This window comes from Rattus norvegicus, chromosome 8 (genome assembly GCF_021556685.1).
Source record: "Rattus norvegicus strain SHRSP/BbbUtx chromosome 8, alternate assembly SHRSP_T2T, whole genome shotgun sequence".
Taxonomy (NCBI): domain Eukaryota; kingdom Metazoa; phylum Chordata; class Mammalia; order Rodentia; family Muridae; genus Rattus; species Rattus norvegicus.
The window spans coordinates 74729411-74744421 of NC_141541.1; the positions used below are offsets into that span (position 1 = coordinate 74729411).

Below are 15011 nucleotides of genomic sequence, written 5' to 3' on the forward strand. Positions count from 1 at the left end.
GAAGAGGGCATATCCTTTTGTTTTAGGATAGAATGTTCTATAAGTATCTGTTAAGTCCATTTGGTTCATGACATCCGTTAGTCTGTCTATGTCTCTGTTTAATTTCTGTTTCCGTGATCTGTCCATTGATGAGAGTGGGTGTTGAAATCTCCTACTCTTATTGTATGAGGTGCAATGTGTGCTTTGAGCTTTAGTAAGGTTTCTTTTATGTATGTAGGTGCCCTTGAATTTGGAGCATAGATGTTTAGGATTGAGAGTTCATCTTGGTGGATTTTTCCTTTGATGAATATGAAGTGTCCTTCCTTATCTTTTTTGATGACTTTTGGTTCAAAATCGATTTTATTCTATATTAGAATGGCTACTCCAACTTGCTTCTTCAGACCATTTGCTTGGAATGTTGTTTTCCAGCCTTTTACTCTGTGGTAGTGTCTGTCTTTGTCTCTGAGGTGTGTTTCCTGTAGGCAGCAAAATGCTGGGTCCTCGTTATGTATCCAGTTTGTTAATCTCTTTTTTTATTGGGGAATTGAATCCATTGATGTTGAGAGTTATTAAGGAATAGTGATGGTTGCTTCCTGTTATATTCGTATTTGGATGTGAGATTGTGTTTGTGTGCTTGTCTTTTTGTTTTGTTGCCAAGACGATTAGTTTCTTGCTTTTGCTAGGGTGTAGCTTGCCTCCTTGTGTAGGGCTTTACCATTTATTATCCTTTGTAGGGCTGGATTTGTAGAAAGGTATTTTGTAAACTTGTTTTTGTCATGGAATATCTTGGTTTCTCCATCTATGTTAATTGAGAGTTTTGCTGGATACAGTAACCTGGGCTGGTATTTGTGTTCTCTTAGGGTCTGTATGACATCTGTCCAGGATGTTCTGGCTTTCATAGTCTCTGGTGAGAAGTCTGGTGTGATTCTGATAGGTCTGCCTTTGTATGTTATTTGGCCTTTTCCCCTTACTGCTTTTAATATCCTTTCTTTGTTTTGTGCATTTGATGTTTTGAGTATTATGTGACGGGAGGAGTTTCTTTTCTGGTTCAATCTATTTCGAGTTCTGTAGGCTTCTTGTATGTTTATGGGCATCTCTTTCTTTAGGTTAGGGAAGTTTTCTTCTATGATTTTGTTGGGAGTCTTCACTCTCTTCCATACCTATTATCCTTAGGTTTGATCTTCTCATTGTGTCCTGAATTTCCTGTGTGTTTTGGGCCAGTAGCTTTTTCTGTTTTACATTATCTTTGACAGTTGTGTCGATGATTTCTATGGAATCTTCTGCTCCTGAGATTCTCTCTTCTATCTCTTGTATTCTGTTGGTGATGCTTGTATCTATTGCTCCTTGTCTCTTACTTTGGTTTTCTATATCCAGGATTGTCTCCCTTTGTGATTTCTTTATTGTTTCTATTTCCGTTTTCAATTCCTTCACCTGTTTGATTGTGTTTTCCTCTTATTCTTTCAGGGATTTTTGTCTTTTTTCTTTGTAGTCTTCTACTTGTTTACTTGTGTTTTCCTTCACTTCTCTAAGGGAGTTCTTTACATCTTTCTTAAAGTCCTCTATCATCATGATGAAATGTGATTTTACATCTAGATCTTGCTTTTCTGGTGTGTTTGGATATTCAGTGTTTGCTTTGGTGGGAAAATTGGCCTCTGATGATGCCATGTAGTCTGTTGCTTGGGTTCCTGCATTTGCCTCTCGCCATCAGGTTGTCTCTGGTGTTACCTTGTTCTGCTATTTCTGGCAGTGGCTTGACCGTCCTATAGGCCTGTGTGTCAGGAGTGCTGTAGACCTGTTTTCCTGTTTTTTTCAGCCAGTTATGGGAACAGAGTGTTCTGCTTTGAGACGTGTAGTCATTCCTGTCTACTGGCTTTCAGCTTTTCCTGTGGGCGTGTGTCCCTGAGTCCACCAGGCAGGTCACTTGGAGCAGAAAAGTTGGTCTTACCTCTCGTCTCAGGCCTGAAGTCGCTCCTTGGGGCTGGGTTTCAGCTCTCTGTGAGGGCAGCAACCAGAAGGGCCTGTCCCTACTTCGGGGTCCTTATGCGCAGGGGACCCTGATGGTGCTAGGTGTTTTCCTCTAGAGTCAGAAATGTGGGCAGAGAGTAATCTCCTTTGGTTTCTCAGACGTGTCTGCCCCTCTGAAGGTCTAGCTCTCCCTCCGAAGGTATTTGGGTGCAGGGAGCTGTTTGACTGGGTCCCTTCAGATCTGGGCGCAATCTGGACCACAGGGCTCCTGCAGCTTGCGTGCCCCTATCTTTCTGTTCCCAGAGGCCCTATACAGTTTCCTCTGGCCAAGGATGAGGGGCAAAGGTGGGCAGAAGTGGTGGTTTCTCCTGCCCTGCACTCTCAGGCATGCCCCCACGTCTGTACGATGAGCTCTCTCCCATGGGGTTTGGGAGCAGGAAGCTGTGGACCATGAGAACTATATTTTTAAACTGAGCCCTTTCTGTGTTTTGAATTGTAGATTAAATTATACCCATTTGGAGAGGAGTAACATGTCTATCAATCACATGCCCTCCCTTTCTTAATAAGCCAATGTTCAGTGCTAAAAATGTCTTTTCTAAGTGTAGTTTTAGTCATAACCGACACAATTGCATCAAAAGGAAACATCAGTGGAAACCCAAATCGAGGGGCTTTATACAAAATAACTAGACCGTGATTCGTCACATATCACAGTGGTTGGCCAGCAACTCAGGAATGTGAGGCAGAAGGATCACAAGTTCTAGATCATCCTGAAAAACTTAATGAGGCCTTGCCTCAAAATAAGAAGTAACAAATAAACTGGGAGAGTGCTTGCCTAGTATGTTTAAGCCCCTGAGTTCAATCTCTAGTACTAGCAGAGTCAAACCAAGGAGCTTAAGGAGACCAAAGATACTTAGTAACCAGGTAAAATTCACAGATGATCCTAGGTCCCTTGCTATAAAAAGCATTTACCAGTATATGTGGCGAAACTAGACTGAGAACTGGGTTAAATGATGATATTGTTAATCTCCAAATTCTGGCTGTATTTTTATAAATTGCCTATTGACATTCAGAGAAGTAAAGTACCTGGTTTGCTTTTACCTCTACAGTAGTTCAGAAGAAAAACTTTTCTTTGTGCTCATCTTGCAAATTTTTGTATATTGTAATTTTTATAATGAACAGATTTACTTAACTGTACAACAGCCCTATATTGCTATGAGAAGTTTGGCTTCATTTATGGTTTTAAACAAACAAGCAATCAATTCAAATAGTCAATCCTCTCGATTGGACTTGCCTCAGAATCATCTTTCTTCCTCAGGCCCCTGAGTTCTAGGATTCCTGACATGTTAACTCCATACCCAGTTTTGTTAATCACATTTTAACAGTAAATTTGTATTGAGTTTGAATAATTTTAGGAAATTGAAGTATCATAGTTGCCATGTCTATTCTTTGCTTGTGGTGTCTAGTATTTAAACCTATTTTGTTCTTCCTTCTGCTTCAGCCTTGTCAGACCCAAGCAGCAGACTTTCGACGTCCCCACCTCCCCCAGCAATTGCAGTTCCCTTACTGGAAATGGGCTTCTCTCTCCGACAGATTGCCAAAGCCATGGAAGCTACAGGTAAGATATGTTTTATACTGCAGTATTTATAGATTCAAGAAGTCCTAAATGTTATTGAAGGAAGAATTCTTTAAAGAGGTCATAAATCTTGTTAAGATCTTTTAAAAGACATTTTTATTTGAGAGAGAGAGAGAGAGAGAGAGAGAGAGAGAGAGAGAGAGTGGTGTGTGTGTGTGAGAGAAAGAGAGAGAGAGAGAGAGAGAGAGAGTGCAGATGCCTGTGGAGGCCAGAAGAAGACATTAGGTCACCCTGGACCTGGGGTTAGAGTTGGCTGTGAGATGCCTGACATGGGTATTTGGAATGGCAGGGTACTGGTAATGGAACTTGTATCTCTAGAATAGCAGCAAGTGCTCTTAACTGCTGAGTCATTTCTGAGCCTCTCAAGATTTCAAACAGCAGATCTATTATAAAATCATCAGAACAAACACTCATAAACTAATAACATAAGACATTGATTATTTTATCCAAATTCAGTGTCAGACAACATTTCTACTTGTATAGGTGCTCGAGGAGAGGCTGATGCCCAGAATATCACTGTTCTTGCTATGTGGATGATAGAGCACCCTGGGCATGAGGATGAGGAGGAGCCCCAGTCAAGCAGCACAGCAGACTCCAGACATGGAACAGCAGTTCTGGGAAGTGGTGGGAAATCAAATGACCCTTGTTATTTGCAGTCACCTGGAGACATACCGTCAGCTGATGCTGCTGAAATGGAGGAAGGTTTTAGTGAAAGGTAAAATTCTAGTTTCTTTATTTCTGTCACTTGTGTCCTAACTATTGCCGCTAAAACTCCATTTCTTTCCCATCATAAATGCTTCTACTGCTTTATAAATTTAATAAAAATAAGAAAAGAGTGAGCCAGGTGCTGGCGGTGCAAACCTTTAGTCCCAGCACTTTGGAGACAGAGACAGGTGGATCTCTGAGAGTTTGAGGCCAGCCTGGTCAACAGAACAAGTTCCAGGACAGCCAAAGCTACACAAAGAAACCCTGTCTAAGGTCTTGAGTTCAGTCCTTAGCACTGCTAAAAAAACCCACAAAAACCCAACTGATATAATTAGTGAATTTGATAAGAATAGATTTTTTTCTGTCCCATTTTAAATTCATATGTCCATTTATTTTAAAGTTTTCTTCAGTGTTGGGTATCAACTACCAAGTTATACATGCTAGGCAAGTATAACACTGAGATATAGAGATATATTTCCAAATCCTGTTGTTTTTACTATCTAGTATTACATGTTCCTTTTTTTTTTTTTTTAAGTTGTGAAAAGAGTTCTGGAGTATATGTACCCTATAATGAGATATAATAAAATATCCTAAAATTTCTCTTAAGATCACTTTCATTTTACAATTTTTATGACTATTTTCTTTTTCTTTTAATTTTTTACATGTATAAGTATTTTGCCTTCATGGCCTTCATGTGTGTTTATGCACCACCTTCTTGGCTGTTGCCTGTAGAAACCAGAACTGGGTAGGTTATCAAGGCTTAAGTTTTATGCAACATGAAAACTTTTTAAAAGTTCCATGAAATTTAATTTGAAATATCTGTTTCTCCTCAGCACAGATTCTCTATCATTTCAGGTATTAAGTATTTAATTATCTAGGGTTTAGTTTGAAGTTTTTGTTTTTTTGTTTTTTTTTTTTTTTTGCTGTGGGATTTGGATGATACTCCAGGCTTTTCTCTCTAGGCAAAGCTCTCTACAAGCCACTTAATCACTTCTGATCCTGTTTGATTTTGGAGATGAAATAGTCATCATTTTACTGTTGAAAGAATTGAAAATCAGATAAAATTAGCACCCAAGATGCAGCATTCGGCATACCTAAAATAGAGAGTTTCACAAGGGATGGAAAATGAAAGTTTTGTCATGATCTAAGGGGATAGATAGCTCAGTGGTAGATGCTTCTGGTATGCTAGCGAGACCCTGGGTTTAATCGTCAGCAACTCTTCTTCACCAAAAATGCTTTATGCAAATCATGTCCATTTCCTCTTTCCTCATTTTTTTTAGAAAAGAGATGATTTTATAGCTAAAGACACTGAGAATGTCAAAGCAAACAAACAAGAAAAACAGTTCTAAATATGTTATCATGGTATTCTATAAAATGTCTTAATTTTTATTTAAAAAAGTTTTAAGTCTTAAAAACCTGTTTAAGGCGTAATAGCTCAGTTTGTAAAGTACTTGCAGCCTGAGTTTAATTCCCAGAATCCTTTTTTCAAAACCTAGGCATGGCTGGGTGTAGTGGTACACACCTTTAATCCCCAAAGATGGAGGTGGATCGCTATGAGTTTAAGGCTAGCCTGATCTACGTATCATGATTTCTAGGCTAGCCAGAGCTAACTACATAGGTAGGCCCTGTTCCAAAACACATACACAAATACACACACGCCACCACCACCACCTGGATAGGTAGAGATGAGTGAATTTCCAGGCAGCCAGCCATCTAGCCTCCTTTGTTAGTTCCAAGGCAGTAAGAGACCCCATCTCAGGGGGAGAAAAGCCAAAAACAGTAGCTATGGAACAACACCAGATTATCCTGCCAGCCTCCATACACATTCTCCTGCACTCACACATACATGAGCATTCACACAACACACAGAGACACATGCAGGAGCATACACAAACTATTTTATTCTCAGTGAAATTTGGAGAAAAGGGTTATACCACAAACAAGCTTGTACTTCTGCTTTCCTTTCATGAGAGCTTTAACATTTTTTTTGTTGCCGTCACACTTGCTTTTGTAGCCCTGATAATCTGGATCATACAGAGAATGCAGCTTCTGGAAGTGGACCACCAACTAGAGGTCGCTCAACAGTAACAAGAAGGCACAAATTTGACTTAGCAGCTCGCACACTGCTTGCAAGAGCAGGTAATTATTTTTCACATGCCTCTCGGTGAAAGATCTCTCTTTTTTTTTTTTTTTGGTTCTTTTTTTCGGAGCTGGGGACCGAACCCAGGGCCTTGCACTTCCTAGGCAAGCGCTCTACCACTGAGCTAAATCCCCAACCCGAAAGATCTCTTTTAAAAACTTTGTCCAGAAGCAGGACAAAGATACAAAGTACAGAAGAAGATACAAAGTAAAGAATTAAGTGAACTAGTGATGCTGTTATTTAGTGGAACAGCAGTTTGCATATAATTTTGTACTCTGTATAATTTCACTAATCGCAGCATGCATTCATAGGATTACCTCTAGGCATCAGAGGCTATGGTAGCCACTTGCAGATTTTGAAAGATTTTGTAGCTGCCTTTATAGTCATAATTTGAGAAGTGACTTTTAATGTTTAGCTTCAGTGATCAGAAGGTTCTAGGAGGGACACTATACCACACAAAAGTAGGCACTGTTTTTTCTGCTGTACTCTAGATTTAGATCCTTACCACTAGGCCCTAGGGAAGCAAGAATAAATTCTCTTAATACATTAGTAAATTTCAGGATTGACTTGAGAACATGGGAATATATTTTCTTTTTGTTTGGTGGTTTTTATTATCCTGGCAATTGGAACCAGAGCCTTGCACATTCTAAGTAAACACTTCACAGAGGTGTATCTGTATTCTATTATTTTACCACCACCACCATCACCACCACCACCACCATCATCACCATCACATCATCACCACCACCATCACCATCATCATCATCACCACCACCACCATCACCACCATCATCACCATCACATCATCACCATCACATCATCACCACCACCACCACTGCCACCATCACCACCACCACCATCATCACCACCACCACCACCACCATTACCACCATCATCACCACCACCACCACCACTGCCACCATCATCACCACCACCACCATCATCACCACCACCACCACCATCATCACCATCACATCATCACCACCACCACCACTGCCACCATCATCACCACCACCACCATCACCACCACCATCACCATTACCACCATCACCACCACCACCACCACCATCATGCTAGGGACTACACCCAGGGCCTTATGCATACTAGGCAAGTATTCTACACTAAGCTATATCCTAGCCACAAGGAAATATATTTCCCAGACTGGAAACTATATTGCCCATTCATTGTTAAAAAGAATTTAATTATTAAAATATCAAACATAAGTGATGATACAGTCATTTATGGGAACCATGAGAAAGAAATTTGAGACTTGCTTAAAAAATATAGGCCAGACATTACCATAAAATGAAGAGAGGTGAATTTAAAAAATTGAATCTGGAAGAGTAATAATAAGTAATGTTTATAACAAATAATATTTATAACTTAAATAAAAAGATAACATCTTAAATTTTTTGTATGTAGTAACTTATTTAAACTTATCAGTAGTCTGAGGATAGTATACCTTATATGATAGTTGTAATTTGAGATTTATGGTTTGGAATCCAAAGAAGTAGCTTAGGTAGGTTCTCTTCTACATGTGTGGCAATTAAGAACTGATAAAATAGAATTATTTTATTCATGCAAATAAAATGCCTTTTTTGTTTTGTTCTGAGCGGGGTTATACCGCTCTGTGCAGGCTCACAGGAATCAAAGTCGGAGAGAAGGAATATCTTTGCAGCAAGACCCAGGGGCGTTGTATGACTTTAATTTAGATGAGGAATTGGAAATTGATCTTGATGATGAAGCAATGGAAGCTATGTTTGGACAAGACCTGACCAGTGACAATGATATTCTGGGAATGTGGATCCCAGAGGTACTGGATTGGCCTACCTGGGTGTGTGTGACTGCAGCGGGGGCTGCTCTGACTTATTTTCCTGCCCTCCTGTTCATACAGCTTGCTAACAGCAACCTTGCCTAGAGTTGAAAGAGCCTTACATCTCATCCTGAGGTTTGGGGATTTGATGCTTGAGCATTGTGTTAATACTTACAAACTGATAAGAATGTCTCTATTGTTGCTTTCTCTGTGGTTTATGTCTTCTCTCCCACCACCAATGACTAGAGCCATACTGTGGCGTGCTTCATTGTGATGTTGAAGAAAAATGCCAAAACTTGACATTAGGCCCTAGTACAGTGCTGGGCTGTATAGCATGATTGCTTTAATCACATTCCTGTCTGAGTGCATGCTCTTGTCCTTCATAGTTTCTATTTAGTTAGTGTAAGGCTCATGTGGAAACCAATGCCTACCCAGGTTTTATAATACCCCTCATCCAGGGACAGAGTTCATGTAGCTTTATGTGTATATACTATCCAGCATTACATTTTTATAGTGGAACTTTAAAGCTCATCGATGTGAACTTTTTATCTACTTGGTTAGATTAATAACATAAATGAATCAAAATGACATCTTAGAAATTCAGAAAATAGGTCTTATTTTATGGCCAGGTAAAAAGTGTTTTCACTAGAGAAGTTTTTTAATGGTTTGAGATAGATTTAAATTACTGAATTTAATTTTTTTCAGCAGTATAATCTTAATTTATAACTTAAGCAAATAGAAAACAGCAAGAGCACCTTCAGATTATGTGGTCTGAATTCTGATTTGAAAGAAAATTATGTAACACTAATGACCATTGTTGAAATACTATAGGATATTAAAAGTAGCTAGTTTTAATCACAAATAATCTCCCTCTTACCCTAAATGACTATAATTTGGTATAAAATCATTTCGTACAGCATGTTTGTGAGTCTGAAGACAGGGAAGAAGTGGTCGTTTGTGAACTTTGTGAATGCAACGTTGTCAGTTTCAACCAGCACATGAAGAGAAATCACCCTGGCTGTGGGCGCAGTGCAAACCGCCAGGGGTATCGCAGCAATGGCTCCTATGTGGATGGCTGGTTTGGTGGTGAATGTGGGAGTGGAAATCCATACTACCTGCTGTGTGGCAGCTGCAGGGAGAAGTACTTAGCCCTCAAGACCAAGACCAAGACTACAAATTCTGAAAGGTACTTGAAATAGTGTTATATATATCAGCTTCCTTGCATGAGAACATTCCACTCTGTTAAAACATAAAAACTGACTGCGCTCGTGCTCTCCCTCCCCCCCCCCTCTCTCTGTCTCTCTGTCTCTCTGTCTCTCTGTCTCTCATGTAAGGAATTAATTTTGGCTGAATTGGGGGCAGAGCATGTGAAGGTCAAAGAATTTCATTCCCAGGAGATTTGGAAGCCATTTTTGTTTTGGTTCCCTAGGCATAGTGGCATGGCAGCAGGTCCTTCACGACAGTTTGACTCTGTTAACCATTAGTGTCTTGACAGGTTGTGATCAGAGTCCCCATTTTAATTCTCAGAGGTATAAAATCAAATTTTCAAATGAATATTTTTCACCATATTTCTATTACCTTACTAGGATGTTTTTCTTCACAAAAGAAAAATAGTTTTGTTCAAATGAGCTTCTGTTGGGGGTGGAGGGTAGAGGCTTTCTTTATATACTTAACCTCTAGTGTACAACTGTTAAGTCTTTGGTGCTTCATAGGACAGAGTTTGGTTAAAAGAGTTATTGAAGGTGACCAGAAATGTCCCTAGGGTTTTTTCTCTTTTTCCTTTTTTCTTTTTCTTTTTTTTTTTTTTTTTTTTTTTGATAAAACAGCCATTATCTGTAAACATGTGTACAAACGATAGTTTTTACTGCATTTGTCCTATAACACGAGACAATTTTATTTTTTGCTGCTTTATTAATGAACTCTTATAATATTCTAATGACTTAATTTGCATTTGGGTACTAACTGTTATATAAAACACGATATTCTTCATGTTTGGTGCAGGTACAAGGGACAAGCTCCAGATCTAATTGGCAAGCAGGACAGTGTGTATGAAGGTAGTTGTTTGTTTCCAGAGCTTCCTTATTTCATACGTATTTTTGTGAATACTTCCTGCTTAACATCTGCTACTAAATTTTACCCTCATGTGCATTTGTGTTTATGTACATATTAACTAGAGCTCTTCCTAAGTGGGTCTGAGGTTGCTTGATAACAGCATTCCACACCTGAGAGGAATAGGAGGAAGAAAGAACCCAAGCTCAAACGTCAGCTTTACTACAAAGTGCTGATTTGTTTGGAGGTGTTTTTTTTTTTTCCAGAATAGGAAAAAAACTAACATTTTAAAGTTTTTCTATCCTAATTGTGCAAAAAAAAAAATTAAGATGAGTACAATTTGTTTTCTAGAGCATTCATTTGCTTGAATATATATTATCTGAGCCCTTTTTGAATAATTGTAACATTTGCTGTTTCTTCGAGTGGACTTTATTCCACTCCCCTCTCTAGTAGTCAATCTCACATACCTCAGGAATGCAGCTTGCTCAGGTCTCCAGGAGATGGCATTGTGTTCATTTTTTGGGCATCCTTGAATATTTAAGATGATTTTAGATTTATCTTAACATAATCGCTCTTACCAGAACTATGCCATGTTTATATTCACATGCCATATATTTATTTAAATTCCAGAAGACTGGGACATGTTAGATGTTGATGAAGATGAAAAACTAACAGGTGAAGAAGAATTTGAATTGCTTGCTGGACCACTTGGTTTAAATGACCGGCGAATCGTGCCAGAACCAGTTCAGTTCCCTGACAGTGACCCACTGGGAGCATCAGTAGCAATGGTCACAGCTACCAACAGTATGGAAGAGACTCTGATGCAAATTGGTAAGCTGAAAGGCTGATTATCATTAATTTTATTGTTTGTTTTAATACTTTTCTTACGTAAATAGTAAAAGTAATGATTTAGTCCCACCTCATACCAGCAAGTCTCTTTGACCATTTGGTTGGGGAGGAATACTGAATATATGTCAGAGGTTTGACATGAGGTTTTTCTTTTTCTTTCTTTTTTTTTTTTAAACTCTATTCTTTTCCACCTTATTTTTTGAGACAGGGTCTTTCACTGAACCCAATTGGAGCATATTGATTTAGTTAGACTGACCAAGTTCACATGTGCAACACACACACACACACACACACACACACACCAAAATTTAAAAATTGGCACTATCAGTGACTTAGTTCTTTATTTGTATTCAAGGCATATTTTATTTCTATCTTTCCTGGTGCTGGAGAGCTCGATCAATGGCTAAGAGCATTGCTGCTCTTGTAAGAAAATCCTGGTTTCTGTTCCCAGCTTCTACACTACAGCGTTGCTTATAATGTCTGTAACTCCAGTTCTAAGGGATTTGTTGTCCTCTTCTGTCTTTCTTTGGCACTGTTCACATATAGTGCACATATATACGTGTAGGATATATATATATGTATATATATGTATATGTATGTATATAATATTTTTAAAAACTATGCCTATATCTCTTAATTCAGAGGTGACACATAAAAAGAATGAAGAAAAACAAACATGTATTTAATAGAAGATCTCTTCTATTAACTCAGAAATCTCTTAAGTTTAATACCTTAAGGAATTTTCTACTAGTTCTACGTGAGCAAACATTGTTTTGCTGTATTTCTTTGCAGACTAGATCTACATAAAACAAGGGAGAAAAATTCAGTAGTCCAGATGCTTTAGCTTACTTTTTTGAAAACTGAAACAAATTCTGCTTTCAGGTTGCCATGGGTCTGTGGAAAAGAGTTCCTCTGGCAGAGTAACATTAGGAGAACAGGCAGCAGCCCTTGCAAATCCTCATGATCGAGTGGTGGCTTTAAGGAGGGTGACTGCTGCAGCTCAAGTCCTTCTGGCCAGAACCATGGTCATGCGAGCACTGTCTCTGCTCTCAGTCAGGTAAGTATCATTGTGTCAAGTGATGCAGTTGACTTCTCATCACTTCTCAATACACAGGAGTCTGATAGGGGATATGAGAGAGTTTTTAAACCTTGAAAATATATTGTTGAATAAATTTAGGTTGGTCTTAGTCATTATTGGTATTTAGTTAATATTTGGCTTTTTTTAGAGTTGAAATAGTGCCAATTTAGTAAGTCAGCTGCATATATTTTTTTGTTGTTCCAGAAACTGGAAATTAAGCCGTTTCTGTAGGTACGAGGTAGAAATTAAAGAGTTATCTAGTGTTTCTGCAGAACTGATATAAAGAATAAAAATAGATAAAACTCATTTTCAGCTTTAGACAATAGACAGTGGTTACTTCTGAAGTCACAGTGGCTGTGAAGAGCCCTTAGCAAGCTTCTGAGGTGCTGCTAGAGTTCTGTTTCTTGACAGAAGGTGGCTATTTGGGGATTTCCAGGATGAAGGTTTTATGTTCTATAAACATTGCTAATACCATATTCCAGTGACTTAGTGATAACTCCTAGTGCATACAAGAGTCATGAAGGAAAAAAGGGTAGACGATCATTTCAGTTTTGCATCATGTTTTGCTTTCAGGACATATATACTGGTATAGCCTTTGTTTGATTTGGGTTTTTGATGATGAGGATGGTTATGTATGTGGGATTCAAAACTGCCCCTTAAGAAACCTGTTTTGTGGGGTTGGGGATTTAGCTCAGTGGTAGAGCGCTTGCCTAGCAAGCACAAGCCCTGGGTTCGGTCCCCAGCTCCGAAAAATAGAAAAGAAAAAAAAAGAAAAGAAAAGAAACAAACCTGTTTTGGAAAAAAAGAAAAGAAACCTGTTTTGTCTATCTGAAGTGCTGTCTTTTCCTGACAGTGGTTCCAGTTGTAGCCTGGCTGCTGGTCTTGAGTCTCTGGGGTTAACAGATATCCGTACACTGGTTCGGTTAATGTGCTTAGCTGCAGCAGGGCGAGCTGGCCTTTCTACTAGCCCTTCTGCCATAGCCAGTACCTCAGAACGTTCACGAGGTGGACACAGCAAGGCCAGCAAGCCCATTTCTTGCCTGGCCTACCTGAGCACAGCAGTGGGGTGCCTGGCCTCAAACACTCCAAGTGCTGCAAAGCTGCTGGTGCAGCTGTGTACACAGGTAAGAAAGCTGTGGGAATTCCTGCTTTGAAATTAAATCTTTTGTTCCAAAAACATATAAAAATTAAACCATTTATCCTACTTGCCTCTTCAGAACTTGATTTCTGCTGCAACAGGTGTCAATCTCACCACAGTCGATGATCCAATTCAACGGAAATTTCTACCCAGCTTTCTCCGTGGAATTGCTGAAGAAAATAAGCTTGTAACCTCCCCAAACTTTGTTGTAACTCAAGCCCTTGTGGCACTATTGGCAGACAAAGGGGCCAAACTGAGACCTAACTATGATAAGACAGAAATAGAAAAGAAAGGTAGGCTTCACACTGTTCAAGTACAGTCTTCCATAGATTTAAACCATGTCTTCAGAGGTGTGACTTTTGCATTGTTGTGTGTAATAAAGGACATTTTTTAAGTTTGGAATATAAAAAACTTAGAGAGATAGCTTTGGGGTTTTTGTGTTTGTTGTGTTTGTTTGTTTGTTTGTTTGTTTTTGAGACAGGGTATAATTGTGTAGTCCCAGGTTAGCCTCACGCCAGCAGTCGTCCTGTGCCTCTTGTGTGCTGGGATTACAAGCTTGCACATACATTGAAATAAATATTAGAAAATGTACCAATTAATGGAGTTCCAGATAATGACTTGAATCAACATACATGGTAGGGTTCTTTAACCCTAGTTAAAATAATAAGGGTACTATTTTGAAGATAACACTTTGAAAGGACTACTTAGATAGTAATTTAACCTTTACTCCAGTGAAGCACATTTTAAGTGAGATTGGTGGGCTTTGGGATTGATTGATCTAATTCCTTTACTAGCTGTTAAAATTCAGTTTTTAAAACTATTTATTTATGTCTTTGGTATTGGCTAAGTATTGGAACCCAGGGTCTAGCACGTTCTGAGCATGTGCTCTGTCACTGAGTTGTAACCCTGGTAATGTCCCTGGTAAGCTGTTTTTTAAGCAGCAGACACTAGGTTGTTTATTCTTAAGGGCCCATTGCCTTTGCATGGGCCAGAAGATTATGTCTGATATATTTCCAGTCTAAGTCCTTAGAGCAAGGACTGTTTATTGATGTATAATAAAATATTAGTTTGCAATGAATCAGATCTATTATAGAGTTTGATGTGAAATATTTTATATCTTATATTCATATCTTAGTAAAATGATTGCTTACAAAAGAACTAATTTATAAAAGAAATGGGTTAACCCATTTTTGTTTGTTATCACCACCAACTCTCACCTGGGCATCATTTCATTGTTTTGTTTAAGCAGGTTTTATTGCCCAATTGTATGCCCATCCTTCCTATGATCCTTCTGCTGTAGGCCCTCTGGAGCTGGCTAATGCCCTGGCAGCCTGCTGCCTCTCCTCTAGGCTGTCCTCACAGCATAGGCAATGGGCTGCTCAACAACTTGTGCGTACTCTTGCTGCACATGACCGTGACAACCAAACGGCTCCACAAACACTCGCTGATATGGGAGGAGACCTCAGAAAATGCTCTTTCATCAAGTTGGAGGCTCATCAGAACAGAGTATGTAATTTGAAATCAAGTGTGTTAATTAACCTGTCTGACTGTTCAGAGTGTAGGTCTCCATATCTCTCTGTGTGTCTTTTTCTCACACACATATACAGGATTGCCAAGATTTGCCTAGTAGTTGCTAATTCTAGTTTCTTTGTGTGTGGGTTA

At 39.0% G+C, this 15011-nt stretch overlaps 1 protein-coding gene across 17 annotated transcripts in view; it reads left to right on the top strand.

Moving 5' to 3' along the window:
• Herc1 (HECT and RLD domain containing E3 ubiquitin protein ligase family member 1) overlaps window positions 1-15011 on the top strand; it is a 168981-nt gene that overhangs the window by 115601 nt on the left and 38369 nt on the right. For 7 of the 17 annotated variants that reach the window (XM_087562124.1, XM_087562106.1, XM_087562110.1 and 4 more), the window contains 11 exons: window positions 3443-3559; window positions 4061-4292; window positions 6297-6421; window positions 8036-8256; window positions 9153-9421; window positions 10237-10289; window positions 10915-11115; window positions 12016-12190; window positions 13065-13335; window positions 13429-13642; window positions 14599-14855. In XM_087562124.1, the coding sequence (XP_087418250.1) occupies window positions 3443-3559; window positions 4061-4292; window positions 6297-6421; window positions 8036-8256; window positions 9153-9421; window positions 10237-10289; window positions 10915-11115; window positions 12016-12190; window positions 13065-13335; window positions 13429-13642; window positions 14599-14855 (2135 nt within the window). The remainder of the gene's footprint in view (window positions 1-3442; window positions 3560-4060; window positions 4293-6296; window positions 6422-8035; window positions 8257-9152; window positions 9422-10236; window positions 10290-10914; window positions 11116-12015; window positions 12191-13064; window positions 13336-13428; window positions 13643-14598; window positions 14856-15011) is intronic. The other 10 variants (XM_087562115.1, XM_087562120.1, XM_087562117.1 and 7 more) reach the window with 3 other exon arrangements.